The following is a 15,435-nucleotide window of genomic DNA, read 5'->3' on the forward strand; positions in this document are numbered from 1 at the left end:
CGTCACCGACGGAACGGCAACGTCGCGGTCGCGCGCAACACGCTCTGTCGGCGGCTTCAAGTAGACGCGACTAGACGTTAAGGAGGAAAAAAAAAACAATAACACGCTACACGCACAATATCATATTATAATACAACTTAATATAAAATATATATATATATATATATATACGTGCGTCACATATCGTGTCTGCCATTTTTTCGTGAGCCTTTTCCGGCTCTACTGTCTACTGCCAGTTACAGTGCAAGCAAAACATTCGTTCTGCATTCACCGTTTTTATCGTATCCGACAAACGGTACAGACGAACCAGGGACACTCACTCCATCGACTCTACGACGGACGCCACCGCGAAGACGACGGTACAAAGCGTGCGTTTACGTTAGCTGTTCCGCACGCACCACCACCGGACGCGTCCAATCCGGCGATGTCTTCTACCAAAGTCGAATTAATCGACGACGACGACTCTGGGTAAATGTCTTTTTCGTCATTTGATTTTGTTTAAATATTTGTGTGTGTGTATGTGTGTTTGTGCGTTTGACGGTGACCGCGGCCTTGTCTGCGGCTTGGCGGGTCCGTGGTTGATGTGACGCCCGTTAAACGGTTTTCATTTGCATTTCCACCGCGATCTACGGTCCGCTTGCGCGGGAAAACGGCATGCTGGCCGCGGCATCGAAAACGCTCTAGACGGTAGATACTTGTCAAAAACTCCGTCGCAAGTCCATCCCGAGTTGGCATCCGTTCGGTTGGTTAATCGTCCGTTTTCAGTGTGCGTTAAAAATGTCAAAATGCCGTGTTCAACGTGCGTGCTTCGTAATACTATATAGCGCCTCTACTTAAAATTGTAATTTATGAAAAATGTCCGAGTTGTACATCGTAATTTAGTTAATGTATAATTTTTTTTTGCATTTTATATCTGATATTCTAATTGGGCACTATTTTTTCGCCTACCTATTTCTTATTCACTCATACCCAAGACTTATGTGTAATACTGTAATGTCAAGAGTAATAGCTTTATTATTTATTTGTTATTGAAACCATTATCAAAATATTTCATTCAAATTGAATATAACTTATTCCTTTATTGTGTTTGTAATTGACTTTTGGCTAAACTTGTGAACCACAAAAATCTATATTAGTACATGTGCAATTGTTGGTAACCAATGATTATTGATGACATATATTTTGTAAGATTGATTTATCTTTGTCGAAACTAAATATATACCTACTGTAGAAACCACTAAAAACATTGTTTTATCTGGTATGCTTTTTCTATCTATCCAATGCATTTAGTATGTGCTTAGGTATGTATGGGTATTATAATTTATATTATGTATGAAATGTAATTTTGTCGAGTCTAAATAATTTTGGTCCAACAATATTATTATTTTAATTGATTTCTGTTTTCTGTAAATATGTATTTGAGAAACTTTTACACTTCAAAGAATGATGGTAAGGTGTCAATTATTGTTTTATACTATAAAACTGATTACCTAGTATATGACTACAATAATTCTCAATTTGGTACATTTTGATTTAATATATTTTAAAAATGAAGTAGGTAGGTGCCTTTGTTGTTAGAAATTTACAATATTATTATTTATATTATATCAAATAAATAGGTATTTAATAGGTACTGCTTTTTGGTAGTTATTTGTAGGCTTAAGTATTACATTGTTTAGAAATATTTTTAAATTAAAACAAGATCATTTATTTTATTACACATGTCATTACTCAAGAGGTGTTTTCATAAATTTATTTCCTTTGTCATACTAATGATACAAACCAATACAAACAAATTTTCCAATATAATATTTTAAGAAACTTAGTTTAGACATTTTTAACTTATGAAAACCCTCTTTGAATTATCAACATTAAAATCCCATTCTCCTCATTTGGTTATAATAACCATTTTAGAATTATGTATACCGAAGAACCAAAATATAAGCGTATGCGTACAGAAGATGATGAGTCCCGCAAAATGAGTTTAACCAAAAAGTCATTCAACCCAAACTGGTTGAAGTTTACCATGTTCAAAGATTGGCTGATGCCTCATAAATTACCAGATAAAGCTGTATGCAAGGTTTGTCATTGTGTATTGGTTGCTGGAAAAAGTGAGCTTGAAAAACATTTAGCTACACGTAAACATGAAAGAAACATGGAAAAAATCAATGGTTCTCCTGCTGAACAAGATGATATTGAGACGTATACAATAATATCAGGTAGAGTATCCTACTTGATAATTGATAGGAGATTGTGTATTCTAAACTGTCCTTCAACGTGCGTAATGATATAACTCAGAATATCACATTTTCCATGTAATTGATGGGTCAGAACCCTTCAACTTCACTGGCTTTAAAACAAAAAAAGTCTATTTCGATTTTGATTATTCTTAATTATATTAAGCTATCATAAATATATTGAGCAAGTAAATTATGCACAACATATAAATAAAATAGGTTGAAGGCTGAATGGTTCAATATTATGTGTAATGAGATTTAATATTTATACATCTTTTGTTTAATATGTTACATATTGTATTTTAAAGATGATTTTTTTTCTATGTTTGTCTTTAATACTTTTTTCAGGTAATTATTTAGAATAAAAAATTATTTGACCTAAATACCTACCTAATTAATCACAATTTAAATTGTTTTTGAATAATAACATGATTTTGGTGTTGTTTTTGTTTAAATGTTTTCATATTGGACATTGGTGTCAAATAAACTTACTGAACTGGTTTAGTTCAACCTAAAAAAATGATGTAAACACTGCTGTACATTAGAAGTCATTGAATAGGTCTTTGTAATGAATGTGTTAAATTTAAATTCAATGATAAATTCATTGTATACAAGAAGCAATTCTGAGCAGAGGTTCCTATTAAAGTAATGTATTTTACTGTATTATGTAATATGGTATGAACTATATATAGTCTTAAAACTAATATAAACAATTTGAACATGTCATTGCATGTGAAACCTCTAAATACCGGACACTCGTTTGCTAAAACTTTGTCTGCCATTCAGAGGATTCAGACTGTAGAAAGTTTGTAGTTGGCTCCTGATAAAACGTCTGCTATTTGAAGATATGTGTAGGGAAGATTTTACTATAGTATTATACATAAAAATTTCAAGTTCCACGAATATTTTGAATTATAACAAAATAACTTATTGTTATTCTTTGTTTAAATATCCAATTTCATCATAACTTGAAATTAAATATTATTCTTTTAGATTTTTGAGTTTCAGTAAGAAATACTCATGATGAACCTTCTATTACACTTTCAAGCTTTTTTAAACAAAATTAAATTTTGTATCATACATAAACCTATAATCAATCCAAAAAGAGCCAAAATATTTCGATATTTATTTCATATCTAGTAGTAAGCTACCTATATAGATATCCATAAAAAATTTCAGCAGTTAGTCGTTTTTGAGTTATAACAAAATAACAAATTCAATTTTGTCAAAAACAGGTTTTAAATACGAGAACATTTTTATTTTTACCCTTACGTACCAACTGTAAAAGATTAGATTTTCTAACAAAGATTACTTTCAAAGTTGAAAATCAAAGTATTTTGTCTACTATTTAGTGTCAAAATAAAAAAAAAAACATAAAAACCAATACATTCAATGCTCTGCTCAGATTCTAAAATTATTTTAAGATTTGTTATTTATTTTTATAATAATTGTTGGAAATTTCAAGTTTGAGGTCTCTTTGTCCATTTGTATAGTTATATTTTATCTTAGGAAATAGAGACATGTTGACATTTAACAATAATTTTTACTGTAGTAAGTCATATATTTAAGTTATTTTATTATTAAGGTTTCACAAGTTAATTTGATTCAGTTATTACTTTTTGATCAGTTAATTTATAATGGGAAGTATAAAGTAATAGGCTACTTAATTAGTTTATATGTTATTATTTTTTGCAGCAGATGAAATTCAGTAACCCGCAGCACTTAGGGAATTTCAAGGTATTAGAAGCAGAAAGCAACAAAATACATTTTAATATTAAAATAATATTGTTTGATTCTACGCAATGTCTAACAATCAACAACATGAAGAATATACAATTTTAACAACAGGCTCAAACAACCGAGGTCAAATGTCACAACCTCATCTTACATTTACACCGCCCACTCAAGTATTTCGATCCGAATGGCAACGGTTTCCAGAATTTCATGCTTGGTTGCGGCCAATAGATGGGGATGTAACAAAAGCTTGGTGCATTGCATGTGAACGAATGTTTCGTGCTGATTTAAAGTCTTTACGGGTTCATGGTGTAAGTAAAGCTCATGTGCGTATGGTACGTGCTCGTTGTCCTAATGCAGATGACAATCCTATACCACCAATTGAGTATAATGTAGTGACTGACAAAAAAGGAACTTACGGCATAGCTGTAGTGACTAATAAGGAAGATAAATCTTCACTTGGGTCAAGAGCATTATATATGAATCAAACAAATCCTACTGAAGAAATAATTACATCTGAAATGGCTGCACAGTCACAACGAGACAAATATGTCGTGGTATCATTACCCAACGAAGATGATGATGACAATGAAGGTCCACAAGCTTCTAGCTCAAATACTCAATACATACAAAAAGAAGTGAATGTAATCGACGAGACTGGTAATTTGGTGTCTGTGGTTACTGAACATCATGTACATAAAAATAAAGGTAAAATTTAGGTGCCAGGTCAGAGCTGCAATTATAATTTTATTAGAAAAAAAAGCATTTTATTTTGGTATATATAATGTTGAACAATAATAAATTTAAATATTATTTAGAGTGAATAAACAACATTTTAAATAGGTTATTGAATTAAAAGGTTTAAATTAAATAAAACTTCCCAAAGAGGGTTTTCAAGTTCAAAGGTCCAAGTGTTAACATAAGGTTTTAGTGCATGTGTGTTGTACATTATAGCAGTACTTGTCATGTAAAATTAAATTAATTAAATTCCTCAGAAAGCGGGACATCCAGGTTGAATCTGAGATCAAATCAGGTATTGCTGAAGCACAAAAACAATCTGCTGATGAAGATGACATAGCAATTGAAGAAGTTTTGACCCCACTACGAATAAAACAAGAATCGGCTGCTAATCGTGCTCACATGATGAAACGAAAACGAGGCTTACAAAAGTATCGTACAGACTGGGAAAAATTGTCTGAATTCAAAGGCTGGTTGTCACCAGAACCAAAGAGCTGCTATAAAGCTCGATGTGAAGCTTGTGACAAAAGTCTAGTTGCTGATATTACAGTCTTAAGAAATCATTCACAGGCTAAAAAACATGTGATGAAAACTGGGGGCACAGTTTACGAAGGTCCAATTGTTAGAAGCAAATCAAAACCTAAGACAGATGATGATGATGATGAAGATTCGCCTGATGACTTACAAATGAAATCTTTGAGCATTAAAGGTTTGAATATTGGGTATTTTTTGTATGTCTCCTTGAGTTTATAGCTTTTAATTTTTTAATTAAAAATTTCATTGATAATGAGTAAATAATCTAATAATTATAGTTATATATTAATAATTTTATTAAGTAAATTCCTCAAGCTATAAACTCTATTATCATACATTTTCTATTAATTAAAAATAACAATTGAAGATCATCAATCATTGTATTTAAACGATTTAGATTATGTTTTGTTATTATTGAGTAATTATAATTTTTTATATCAGTGTTAGTTTTGGGTCTTCAGTTGTGGAAAAACGTGTTTTGACCTATTTATTTATAATTGGTCAGAGCTTACGCGTTTAATGTTGTATTTTATACCAAATATATTTTGTGTATTAGGTAAATAATAAATCCAAAGATTAGTTTGAGACCGTATGTTTGAAGGACAGTTTTAATCAACAAGCCCTGAAAAAGTTGGTCAGAGCTTTTATTACCGTGTACATTTATTTTTATATTATAAAACAATTATTTATTATGTTAATACTTGTGACCTTGATAAACTATTTGTTATAACTTATAAAAAATCTATAAAATAAAATTAATCATGTTTAATTAATATATTTTTAAGTGGCATAAATATATTTGAAGTAATTTTAAGAGAAATTTCTTTTTTAAATTTATATGTCTATATATATAAATAGTATATACATATAATCATATATATAACCGAAAAATTGCAGCTCTGACCGATTTTAATAAATGGTTGTTTTATTTAAACATCTGTTTGCCAAATAATAACATTATTAAATTATAATTTTTTATTCAATAGACAATGATGATGATTATGAAGTGGGTCTTCAATCAAATGACTATCATAGTACATCTAATTATGAAAAAATGGACCAAAAACATGATGAAATCCAATGCAAAGCTATTGGTGTGTTTAAACTAGAAACTAAAAAAGTTTGATAACTGAAATAATGTAATTTTTTATTTCAGTTTCCAAACCTGCTCCATTTTGGAAAGCCACAGCTGTTGTTAATGGTCATGTGACAGAGTTAAAATTAAGTGACTACAGTGGACGTTATTTAGTCCTATTTTTTTATCCTCAAGATTTGTAAGTTATATTCCATATTACAATTTTACTAGTTTTAAGTTAAATAGGTTGATGAAATAATATTATATTTTATTGAGTTATTCATTATGTACTTTAATATGGATGAATTAATTATTAATTTGAGTTGAATGTTTATTTTATAAATTAACCAAAATGATGTTATGTTAACACCTGTTATTTATAACAACATTGTAAAAATTCTGTATGTCTCAATTTTCTTATGCACCTATACTTTGTTCAAAATAAGATAATGACTCGGCGGCCAAGTTTTGCACATGAACGTAGCAACATCCCACACGTCACCGTAGTGGGGAAGGCGTCTGACCATATGTCTGGTCGCCGCCAAGTCATCATATCATTTGAACAGAGTATAGTTACCGATGGTAAACCGTTACTTAGGTTACAAAATAAGATCCAAATACTAGTTATAGTAAGTTTGTATGTGCAAAATACAATTATTATTCATAAGATTTAATGTAAATAAAATATATGAGATTTTTTCTAAAATTTTCAGTTGGTTTTTACCATGTTATGTGTCAAAACTGAGGTATCAGTTAAGTTTTCATAATAATACTATTTTTTATTATTTGTATTTATCTTTTGTTGGGAGATGGATAATATGACACATTTTAATATGAATATAAATAAAGGCTTAAAAAGATAACATGTTCAATCACCAATTCTAATACCATTATCATTGTAATATTTCACCAAATAATTTTAAATCTTGTGCCCAATCTAATATCGTACTTGGAATTTATTGAGCTCGCGGCTTCGCATTTGGGCTATACTAAAGTGTTTATACTTTTATGTGATCTACATTTATGTTTATAGATCTACTTCAGTTGTAAACAAATAGTTTTTAATTCATAAATGATCAATTTCTAAACTTGTGTATTATTTAATTTTTTTCTTATTATGCCCACACTAATACCGTACTTCAAATTTATTGAGCACACGGCTTCGCATTTGGGCAATACTAAATTGTTTATACTTATATGTGATCTACATTTATGTTTATAGATCCACTTCAGTTGTAAACAAATAGTTTTTAATTTATAAAGAACATTTTCAGAACTCGTGTAATATTTACATTTTTTCTTATTATGCCCACACTAATACCGTACTTTAAATTTATTGAGCACACGGCTTCGCATTTGGGCAATACTAAATATGTTTATATTTTAACATGATCTATATTTATGTGTATAGATTCACTTCAATTGTAATCAAATATGTATATTTATATTTATATATAAATATAAATATAATATTGTAATACTTTTTACTTTTTAATATTATATTTTACCCTTGGCCTTACAAAATTCTAAATCTATCTTTTGGTCTAAAAAATTAATTTTTATGATGACAAGATAATTCTTCAAGTTTTATATTTTAAAAAGTTTAAAAAATTATATTTCCACTAAAATTAACATAGTAATATCTACCTACCTTTAATATATATTGACTTTTTTAATTGTTTATAGTTCCCGTATTTGTCCAAGTGAGCTGATTGCATTAAGTGATAGAGTATCTGAATTTAGGGCACTAAATACTGAAGTAGTGGCATGTTCTGTGGATTCATATCTTTCCCACCAAGCATGGTCTCGTACATTGCGCTCCGATGGAGGCATTGCCATACCTAAAATGCCACTACTATCTGATCCAACACATGTCATTAGTAAAAGTTATGGATGTTATTTATCTGAACTTGGCCATTCTCTCAGGTGATTTAATTTTTTAATATCTAATCATTATTATCTTGAATTTTTAATATATATTTTATGTTTATTTTCAGAGCTCATTATATAATAGATATGAGGGGTATTTTAAGACATGTGACAATTAATGATCTACCTGTAGGCCGAAATATCAGTGAAATATTAAGACTTTTAGAAGCTTTTCAATACACTGATGAAACAGAAACATTATGCCCGGCTGATTGGAAGCCGGGCGAACCAACTATATCATAATTGTATTATTATTTTTATTATTATTATCACTACTGCTAAGCTATTTTAAATTTATATTATTATTATAGTTCATTTATACCACTGAATAAAAGTAAATTTAGTGAAATTAACAACTTTATAATGAATTATATTCTTCGGGATACCCTGTATTTTGACATTCATATTACATGTACTATGTATATCTACAATGCACTTATGCAACTTGTATTTATTTTTAACAAAACTGTTCCAAATATAACTTGTAAGTTACGTGTTGGTAACTACTGTGAAAAAATGTATCTAATAAATAAATATTGAAATACATTTAAAAAAAAGATCATTTTTTAAATAATGTCAACCATTTATTTTCACTTAATTCATGCCTGACATCTACAAATATACGAATTGTTTTATGTAGTCTTCGATTTTGTACAAAAAGAAAAATACTTAACTGTACATGACAATAATATTCACGCGCGATAATATTTACAACGTGTCCATTCAGTTTCAATAAACACTAAATTTTTTTTATAAATATATCATAATCTAGGTAAAACAAAATTTGTTTCTTTTGTAAAAAAAAAATTATATATATCATATATATTAAAATAATAATAATAATTATTATTATTGAAATAACATGTTTTATATTACATTATTAATTAATATAGTCTACTTACAATTCATTTTGAGGCAATTTAACATTATTATTTTCAGGTTGAGATAAATTAAAAAATAAATAAAAATAAACGCACTTACAACATTATCATTATTAATATTATTATTTTCTATAGACACATCTTATTATATACAGTACAATACAAAGTATAAAATATTTTTTTGAAATATTAAAAAAAAAATAAATAAAAATCAATGTTACATTTTTTAAGTATCAGTTTTGACTAATTTATAATAACCCCCACAAAAATTTATTTGGGACATTATATACATAAAAAAAAAAAGAAAAGTGTTCACTATACACAATGTTTAATGCGGAAAATGTAAACTATTTATAGGCTATAATATAAATATTAACAAAACCTCAATAATAAAGGAATTAACATTATTGATTAGCATGAAAAAAATTCTAAAAACAATCACACGGTCAGTCTCTTTGTTTGATTTGTCTAAGGATTTTAATTTTTATATATATATAATATTTAAATTTCTTAGTTTTTTTTTGTTTTTGTCCAACTGATTCAAAACAAAAGATTCCCGAAATTTGTTTGCGTAAAATAGTTAACTATTTTAATCAATTCAATTATAAATAAATAAACATAAACAAAATTATTTTCAGTAAGTGTTAAAAAAACCGTTATACAACTTTAAATGAAAGAATAAATCTGGAAGAATAAAAATTGCATTGGTATCGTTATTGGGCGAGAGGAGACGGCGTATTTCTGGAACATTGGAATAGGACTCGCGATATGAGAGCCGCCACTTGCTGGTCGAGTATTTGGCTCATGACTAACGACAGTAACCTCTGCTCTTGTTGCAAGAACAAAGGTCTGTTGTCTGGATGTCTAGATAACAGCAACAATATGCGCGCCGCTCTCCTCAACATGTCTAAGCTAGTTCCCATTGAATCAGGATTATCGCGGAGTGCATTCAGCCCATGAGTATTGACCACACTCAGAGCATTCTGTTCAGTCTGTTCAATAAATGCTACCAGTAATGAAACACATGGGCTTTGAAGCGCTATCGTACGTGCCATACCACTGTCTGCAGCCGCTAAGTAGTGTAACAAATTTACTGCAAATTCCCTGAGTACCTGGAAAATAAAATTATTCTAATTAGTTTTAAATGGATTTGGTTGCTTATGATAAGACCCACAAAGATAAATAGCATAACTTAGTAGTTGCAAATATCATTCTACTTCAATGATAATAATTTAAAAAATTTTAGAAAGATATATATTAACTAACCAAAGGGATACAGAACTAGGATATAAATAAGTATAAATAAACCATTTTGGAAGTGACAGTTAAATATATTTAGTATAACCCGTTAACTATTACCCAGTGAGCAGTGTATATTTTTACATGACATGACTTACTTGTTCTTCAGTCCTGCATAATAACCGGGTGAGGACATTGGCCAATTTTTCTAGTCTTGAGTAAGGTGGAGTAGCGATGACCAGATCCACATTATTATCGGTAACACACAACTTGCACAGACTTTCTAATGCTAGTCGCTGAGGTGAGAGCGGTGCTGAAGGAAACGGATCCTGGCCTGCAGCTGCTGGACATATAGCCCAATGTAGCAAACCATCCAAAATAGGACGTGAAATATCTTCATTGAACGTGCTCAAATCAACGTAACCCGCAATGTTGGCCAAAGAAACTAGTAAATTTTCCCTGACAACGTCTAAATAATCCCACCACCACTTGGCATCATTGCCTGGTTCAATTGTATCGGCATCTGTTGTTGTAGTGCAATTGAATAAAGACTCCGTGTCATCGTCAGCTTTATCATAATTCCTAGTCTTAGACGAGCGTAGCGGATGCTCGTGGTGAGTTAATAACAGTTTGCCAACTAAACCAAGAAATGGGCCACTTTTTGCAAACTCTAATTCATTACCAGGAACAAATGAAAGATTTCGTAAGATATTCGATATACACACACACCGTTTACCAATGGAATCTTGGCTTTCGCTAATTAATGACAAGCTTGACTCATCTTTAGAATAACTTTCATCTTCGTAGTCTGTTATGCTCTTACGCTTCAGTACACCCATTGGATCACGCACATTAATATTCTTTATATTTACACTATTGTCAATACTGTTTTGTACTAACTCCTTATCATCTAATTCTTTTTTTATACATGCCTTATCATCTAATATTTCTGCTTTAGGTTTTTCACTTTTTAATAGTTTGACAAATGGCACAAGACCAAACTCTGAACGAAAACAAGGCACAAGGAAACTTGTATCTGTTTCAGCAATATTGTATCCCATGTCATAATTATCAATTACATCCCATGATCTCTTGCCATTTTTTATAAATAATTCTTTAGATCCATCAATAATTGCGGAACTCTTAATTGGTCGTTGATTAGGGAAGGCAGGATCAGGGAAATATGCTTTTTCATTTGGATTTACATTATCTACAGCACCAACATCTGGTATATCTTCTATCACTTTAGACTTTTCATACCAGCAATACGATTTGATATCTGTTTCTAGCATATCAACCAATGACTGCCGAAAATGTTCTAAGAGTACATCTAATAATCCAGGCATGTGTGTTAGTCCAAAAAAGGGTATAGACACATCATCAAACAATAATATATTGAGCACATCCAAGGCCCAAGTAGACTCAGCTAAAAGACCTGAACGTAAAGACATCATTAATCTCCATGCATCCACGGGTGCAACATCATGTCGCATCATTCGACGTCGTTTGTATAGGATTGGTGTTACAGCTTCTATACTATCAGGTGGAAAAATAACTTCTCGCTTCATTAAGCTACTGCCTTGGAACATTGGTTGCCCTGGCATTCCAGCCTATATAAAAAAAAAAATTCATTATTTAAGTATATAAAATAGCTTAGTTTATAAACTATAGATGGAGCCATGCACATCTCACCCATGTAAACAATTTGACTCACACATAAGCAACGACTCACTGTATTAGACGCAAATCGTTGTATATTTAGCTGTTTGGTTACTGATTTATATATATATATAATTCAAATAGATAAATAAGCTCTTTGCGCATGATTTTTTCTTGGTATAACACAGATTTTTTGCTAATACGTGTTTCAAATTATCGGGATACAGATCCAACAATATAATATGATGTAAGTAATATAGTCTCTCAGGAGTTATAATTACTTAGGTTATTGTTATCTTTATCTCTAAACGAGATAAAGAACACATGTTCATTAAAAGGATGCTACACAGATATTTGTAGTCTCAGTCTTACAAGTGCGTAACATAGCAAATTTACGCTCAGCAGATCAAGTTTAGCTCCGTTAGTTTAAAAATTTGAGTCTATCGACCTATAATGAAACTTGATGGTAAGAACATTATCTGTGACAGTATGTGGGTTTTTAACGATAATTCAGTTTTTAATGAGTATTTTTAATTTATGCTACATTATATACGCATAGTTCGCTAAACAATTGAACAACCGTACAAAACCCACTTAATGTTCATACATTTAAGTTTCATAATAGGCAGATTCACTCTAATTTTAAACTTATGTAGCTAAACGAAATTTGGTATGTTACGCACTTGTAAGACGGAGACAACAAATGGCCGTGTAGCGTCCTCCTAAGTGATAAATAAATATGACAAATTAAAAATATTATAAGGAGTGCAAATAAAAGAATCTCAAAACTTATTTTTGTATAACATAATTGACAGCAGTTAAATAATGAGAATAAAACAATATAAACAAAATTATTTTATTTTTAAAAATTAGGGTTTTAAGGTAAAATAAGTTAATTTTATTGCTGATCTGCATAAAGATAGGTGACAAAGATAACAGCCCTCAGTTTAAAATTATTTTGAAAAAAAATTATTCACCTTCATATGTGGTGGTGGAGCCATTGGACCATGTGGTCCATACGGTTTACTTCCATCAGGACGATATCCATGTCTTGGCATTCTCATTTGTGCTTGCGCCATAGGACCCCAATGATTCTAAAAAAGTGTGATGGAATGTTTTGAGATACTAACATTTTAAACAATCAAAAATCCACTCACTTGTTGTGCACCATAAGGTTGTCCTTGTGGTGGATATCTATGTTGTTCCCACTGGGGTGGTTGTCCTGGATGTGATGGAGGCATAGAACGTGGTGGACCCTGTGACCAATTCTGCGGTGGTTGAGATCCTGGTGGATACCCAGGTCGTGGATATTGATTAGAGGCAGCATTTGGTGTACCTGTCCATCCTAAAATTTGTTAAAAAAATTCAATTTCAATTTTGGAAGTTCAAGAAATATATTTTAATATTTACCTGGACCTGGATACATAGGTCGTTGCTGAGGACCATAACCAGGATAACCAGCCGGCTGAGGAGGACCAGCTTGCTGATCTTTAGCAAAATCAGGATGACGACGTGGCTGTGGTGGTGGCATTCCTTTTCCTGGATAAGTACCCGGAGCACTAGTAGGTGGATATCCTGGACTCTAAAATAGCAAATAAAATATTAAATTATGTTTAATAGATTTGAATAAATTAATTAGTGAATACTTACTGCAGGAGGTTCTTGTCGATAATAATCTGGTTGAGGTTGTTGACCAGGTGGATAGCCAGGGGTAGAAACTGATCCCCCTTGTGTTTGGTTTACTGTAGCAGGTGAAGAATTCTGTGGAGGCGGGGGTCCAGGAAACCTAGGAGGTTGTTGATAGCCAGATGGTGGTGGAACTGGTCCACGTCCATATGGGTCTTGACCATTCCCAGGTCCCTGAGGAGTATTTGGTGGGCCTTGTGGAGGAGGAACTGAACCACCATAATTTCTTTAAAAAAAAAAAATAATTTAGCAAACAGAAATAGATTGTATGCACAAAATATTAATAGTTGTTACCTGTCAGCATCATTTGAATAAGGTGGATATAAAGGTGGTCTCACTGGACCACTCGGGTAACCAACTGGAGTACTAGCTGGTGGATAATGTTGTCCATACTGTTCATTGCCACCTGGATACTGCTGACTGTATCCACCTTGTCCTTGGTAACTTCCTTGTGTTCCTATCAAGTCATCAGATGTCAAATGGTAATAATAATAGTAACGCATATTTAAGCATTATTCATCTTTAATATTAATATATTAATTGTAAATAAAAGTAGGTTATAAATTAAATTTATTAAAAGAAACAATTAAATATAACAGAACCATAGTACCACTATCTCAATATATTTAAGTGAAAAAAAAATAGAATTATAAACATTATAATATAAATTAAACCATTTAACATTAAAAAAAAATAACATTGCGATGAACAATTGATAACGAATAATAGTCATTAAATACTAAAGAGTATTGACAGCAGTACAGCACCACTAAATGACATGTGACTGAAATTTAACGATATGTCGATATCAATACGTCTAATCCGCAGACCACAACAGTCACTGTGTTCCTACATTTTTCATAAGCCTTATCAGGTGGTCTTTAGAATCTTACCGAATGTTATTTTTATTTTTACAGGTGGCTAATTCTAAACATTTGATAATTATGCTATTTTTGATGAAGACTACGGACTCACTCTCTTTATCTACCTCTCTCTGTGCATAAGATAGCACATTTTTACATATCGCGAATTAGATTAGACACCGCAGGCAGATACAATTAAGTGGACTCTATCTGCATGACGTGTGTCTCCGTCTTACAAACATACAACAAAACAAATCTGGGTTCAGAAGAGCCATTTTAAACAAGTTATAAATCGTAATACTCAACATAGATATAAGTTGCAATTGTATCATTATTAAACCAACGAAATTTAATGTCCTAGATAATATTTTAGCTTCAAATTTAATACTTGATTAATTCACTCTAATACTAAAGGTAAATGCTATAACCTAAAAATGGTTCCATTGAACGTAGATTATGTTATACATTAATTGTAAGAGACTACGTTCGGGGGGGTTGGTGGACTTCCGCACATGTTGTCTCCGTCTTACAAATGTACAACATAGCAAAAACTGTTTTGCACGGGATAGAACCACTCAGGTTGTAGTGATAGTTAGGACTTCTAATTTATACACAATATAATCCACAACATTACCTGTGATATATCGTTTTCATTTTTTTTAATATCACTTATAAGAATAAAGTTCTTATTGTTTTAAAATCCATTATTTTTGTGTTTTTCAAACTTGAATGACTTTTTTAATAGTTCCGATTTCAAAAATATTTGAATATTACGATATTTCACATGTTCTCCTTTTTATGTGAATATAATATTTCGTATCTTAGTTATGACTAGCCTTCTCGGTTCTTTCTGGCGCAAA

At 31.0% G+C, this 15,435-nt stretch overlaps 2 protein-coding genes across 10 annotated transcripts in view; one reads left to right on the forward strand and one right to left on the reverse strand.

Moving 5' to 3' along the window:
* The first annotated feature begins 129 nt into the window (after positions 1–129).
* On the forward strand, positions 130–8,818 carry LOC100163497 (thioredoxin peroxidase 2-like). 6 transcript variants are annotated; one of them, XM_016808830.2, is made up of 7 exons: positions 133–468; positions 3,933–3,974; positions 4,065–4,679; positions 6,230–6,337; positions 6,400–6,517; positions 8,005–8,244; positions 8,316–8,818. In XM_016808830.2, the coding sequence occupies exons 3-7, from the start codon at positions 4,106–4,108 to the stop codon at positions 8,488–8,490; spliced, it is 1,215 nt and encodes a 404-aa protein (XP_016664319.1). In that variant the 5' UTR covers positions 133–468; positions 3,933–3,974; positions 4,065–4,105; the 3' UTR covers positions 8,491–8,818.
* A 633-nt stretch (positions 8,819–9,451) lies between these two features.
* Positions 9,452–15,435, reverse strand: part of LOC100165557 (trithorax group protein osa) — a 35,837-nt gene continuing 29,853 nt past the window's right edge. For all 4 annotated transcript variants that reach the window (XM_001946548.5, XM_008190386.3, XM_016808834.2 and 1 more), the window contains 7 exons: positions 14,007–14,169; positions 13,677–13,938; positions 13,437–13,608; positions 13,184–13,371; positions 13,004–13,120; positions 10,526–11,977; positions 9,452–10,240 (listed from right to left, as the gene is read on the reverse strand). In XM_001946548.5, the coding sequence (XP_001946583.2) occupies positions 9,842–10,240; positions 10,526–11,977; positions 13,004–13,120; positions 13,184–13,371; positions 13,437–13,608; positions 13,677–13,938; positions 14,007–14,169 (2,753 nt within the window). In that variant the 3' untranslated portion in view covers positions 9,452–9,841. The remainder of the gene's footprint in view (positions 10,241–10,525; positions 11,978–13,003; positions 13,121–13,183; positions 13,372–13,436; positions 13,609–13,676; positions 13,939–14,006; positions 14,170–15,435) is intronic.

The sequence above is a fragment of the Acyrthosiphon pisum genome, chromosome A3, assembly GCF_005508785.2.
Source record: "Acyrthosiphon pisum isolate AL4f chromosome A3, pea_aphid_22Mar2018_4r6ur, whole genome shotgun sequence".
NCBI classification, from domain to species: domain Eukaryota; kingdom Metazoa; phylum Arthropoda; class Insecta; order Hemiptera; family Aphididae; genus Acyrthosiphon; species Acyrthosiphon pisum.

Excerpts from the sequence above, each read along its gene's own strand:
- LOC100163497 (XM_008190382.3), top strand. The coding sequence starts at position 4,040 with ATGTCTAACAATCAACAACATGAAGAATATACAATTTTAACAACAGGC. Across the intron at positions 4,680-6,229 it reads TCATGTACATAAAAATAAAG|ACAATGATGATGATTATGAA; the intron begins GTAAAATTTAGG and ends TTTATTCAATAG. Across the intron at positions 8,245-8,315 it reads GAACTTGGCCATTCTCTCAG|AGCTCATTATATAATAGATA; the intron begins GTGATTTAATTT and ends GTTTATTTTCAG.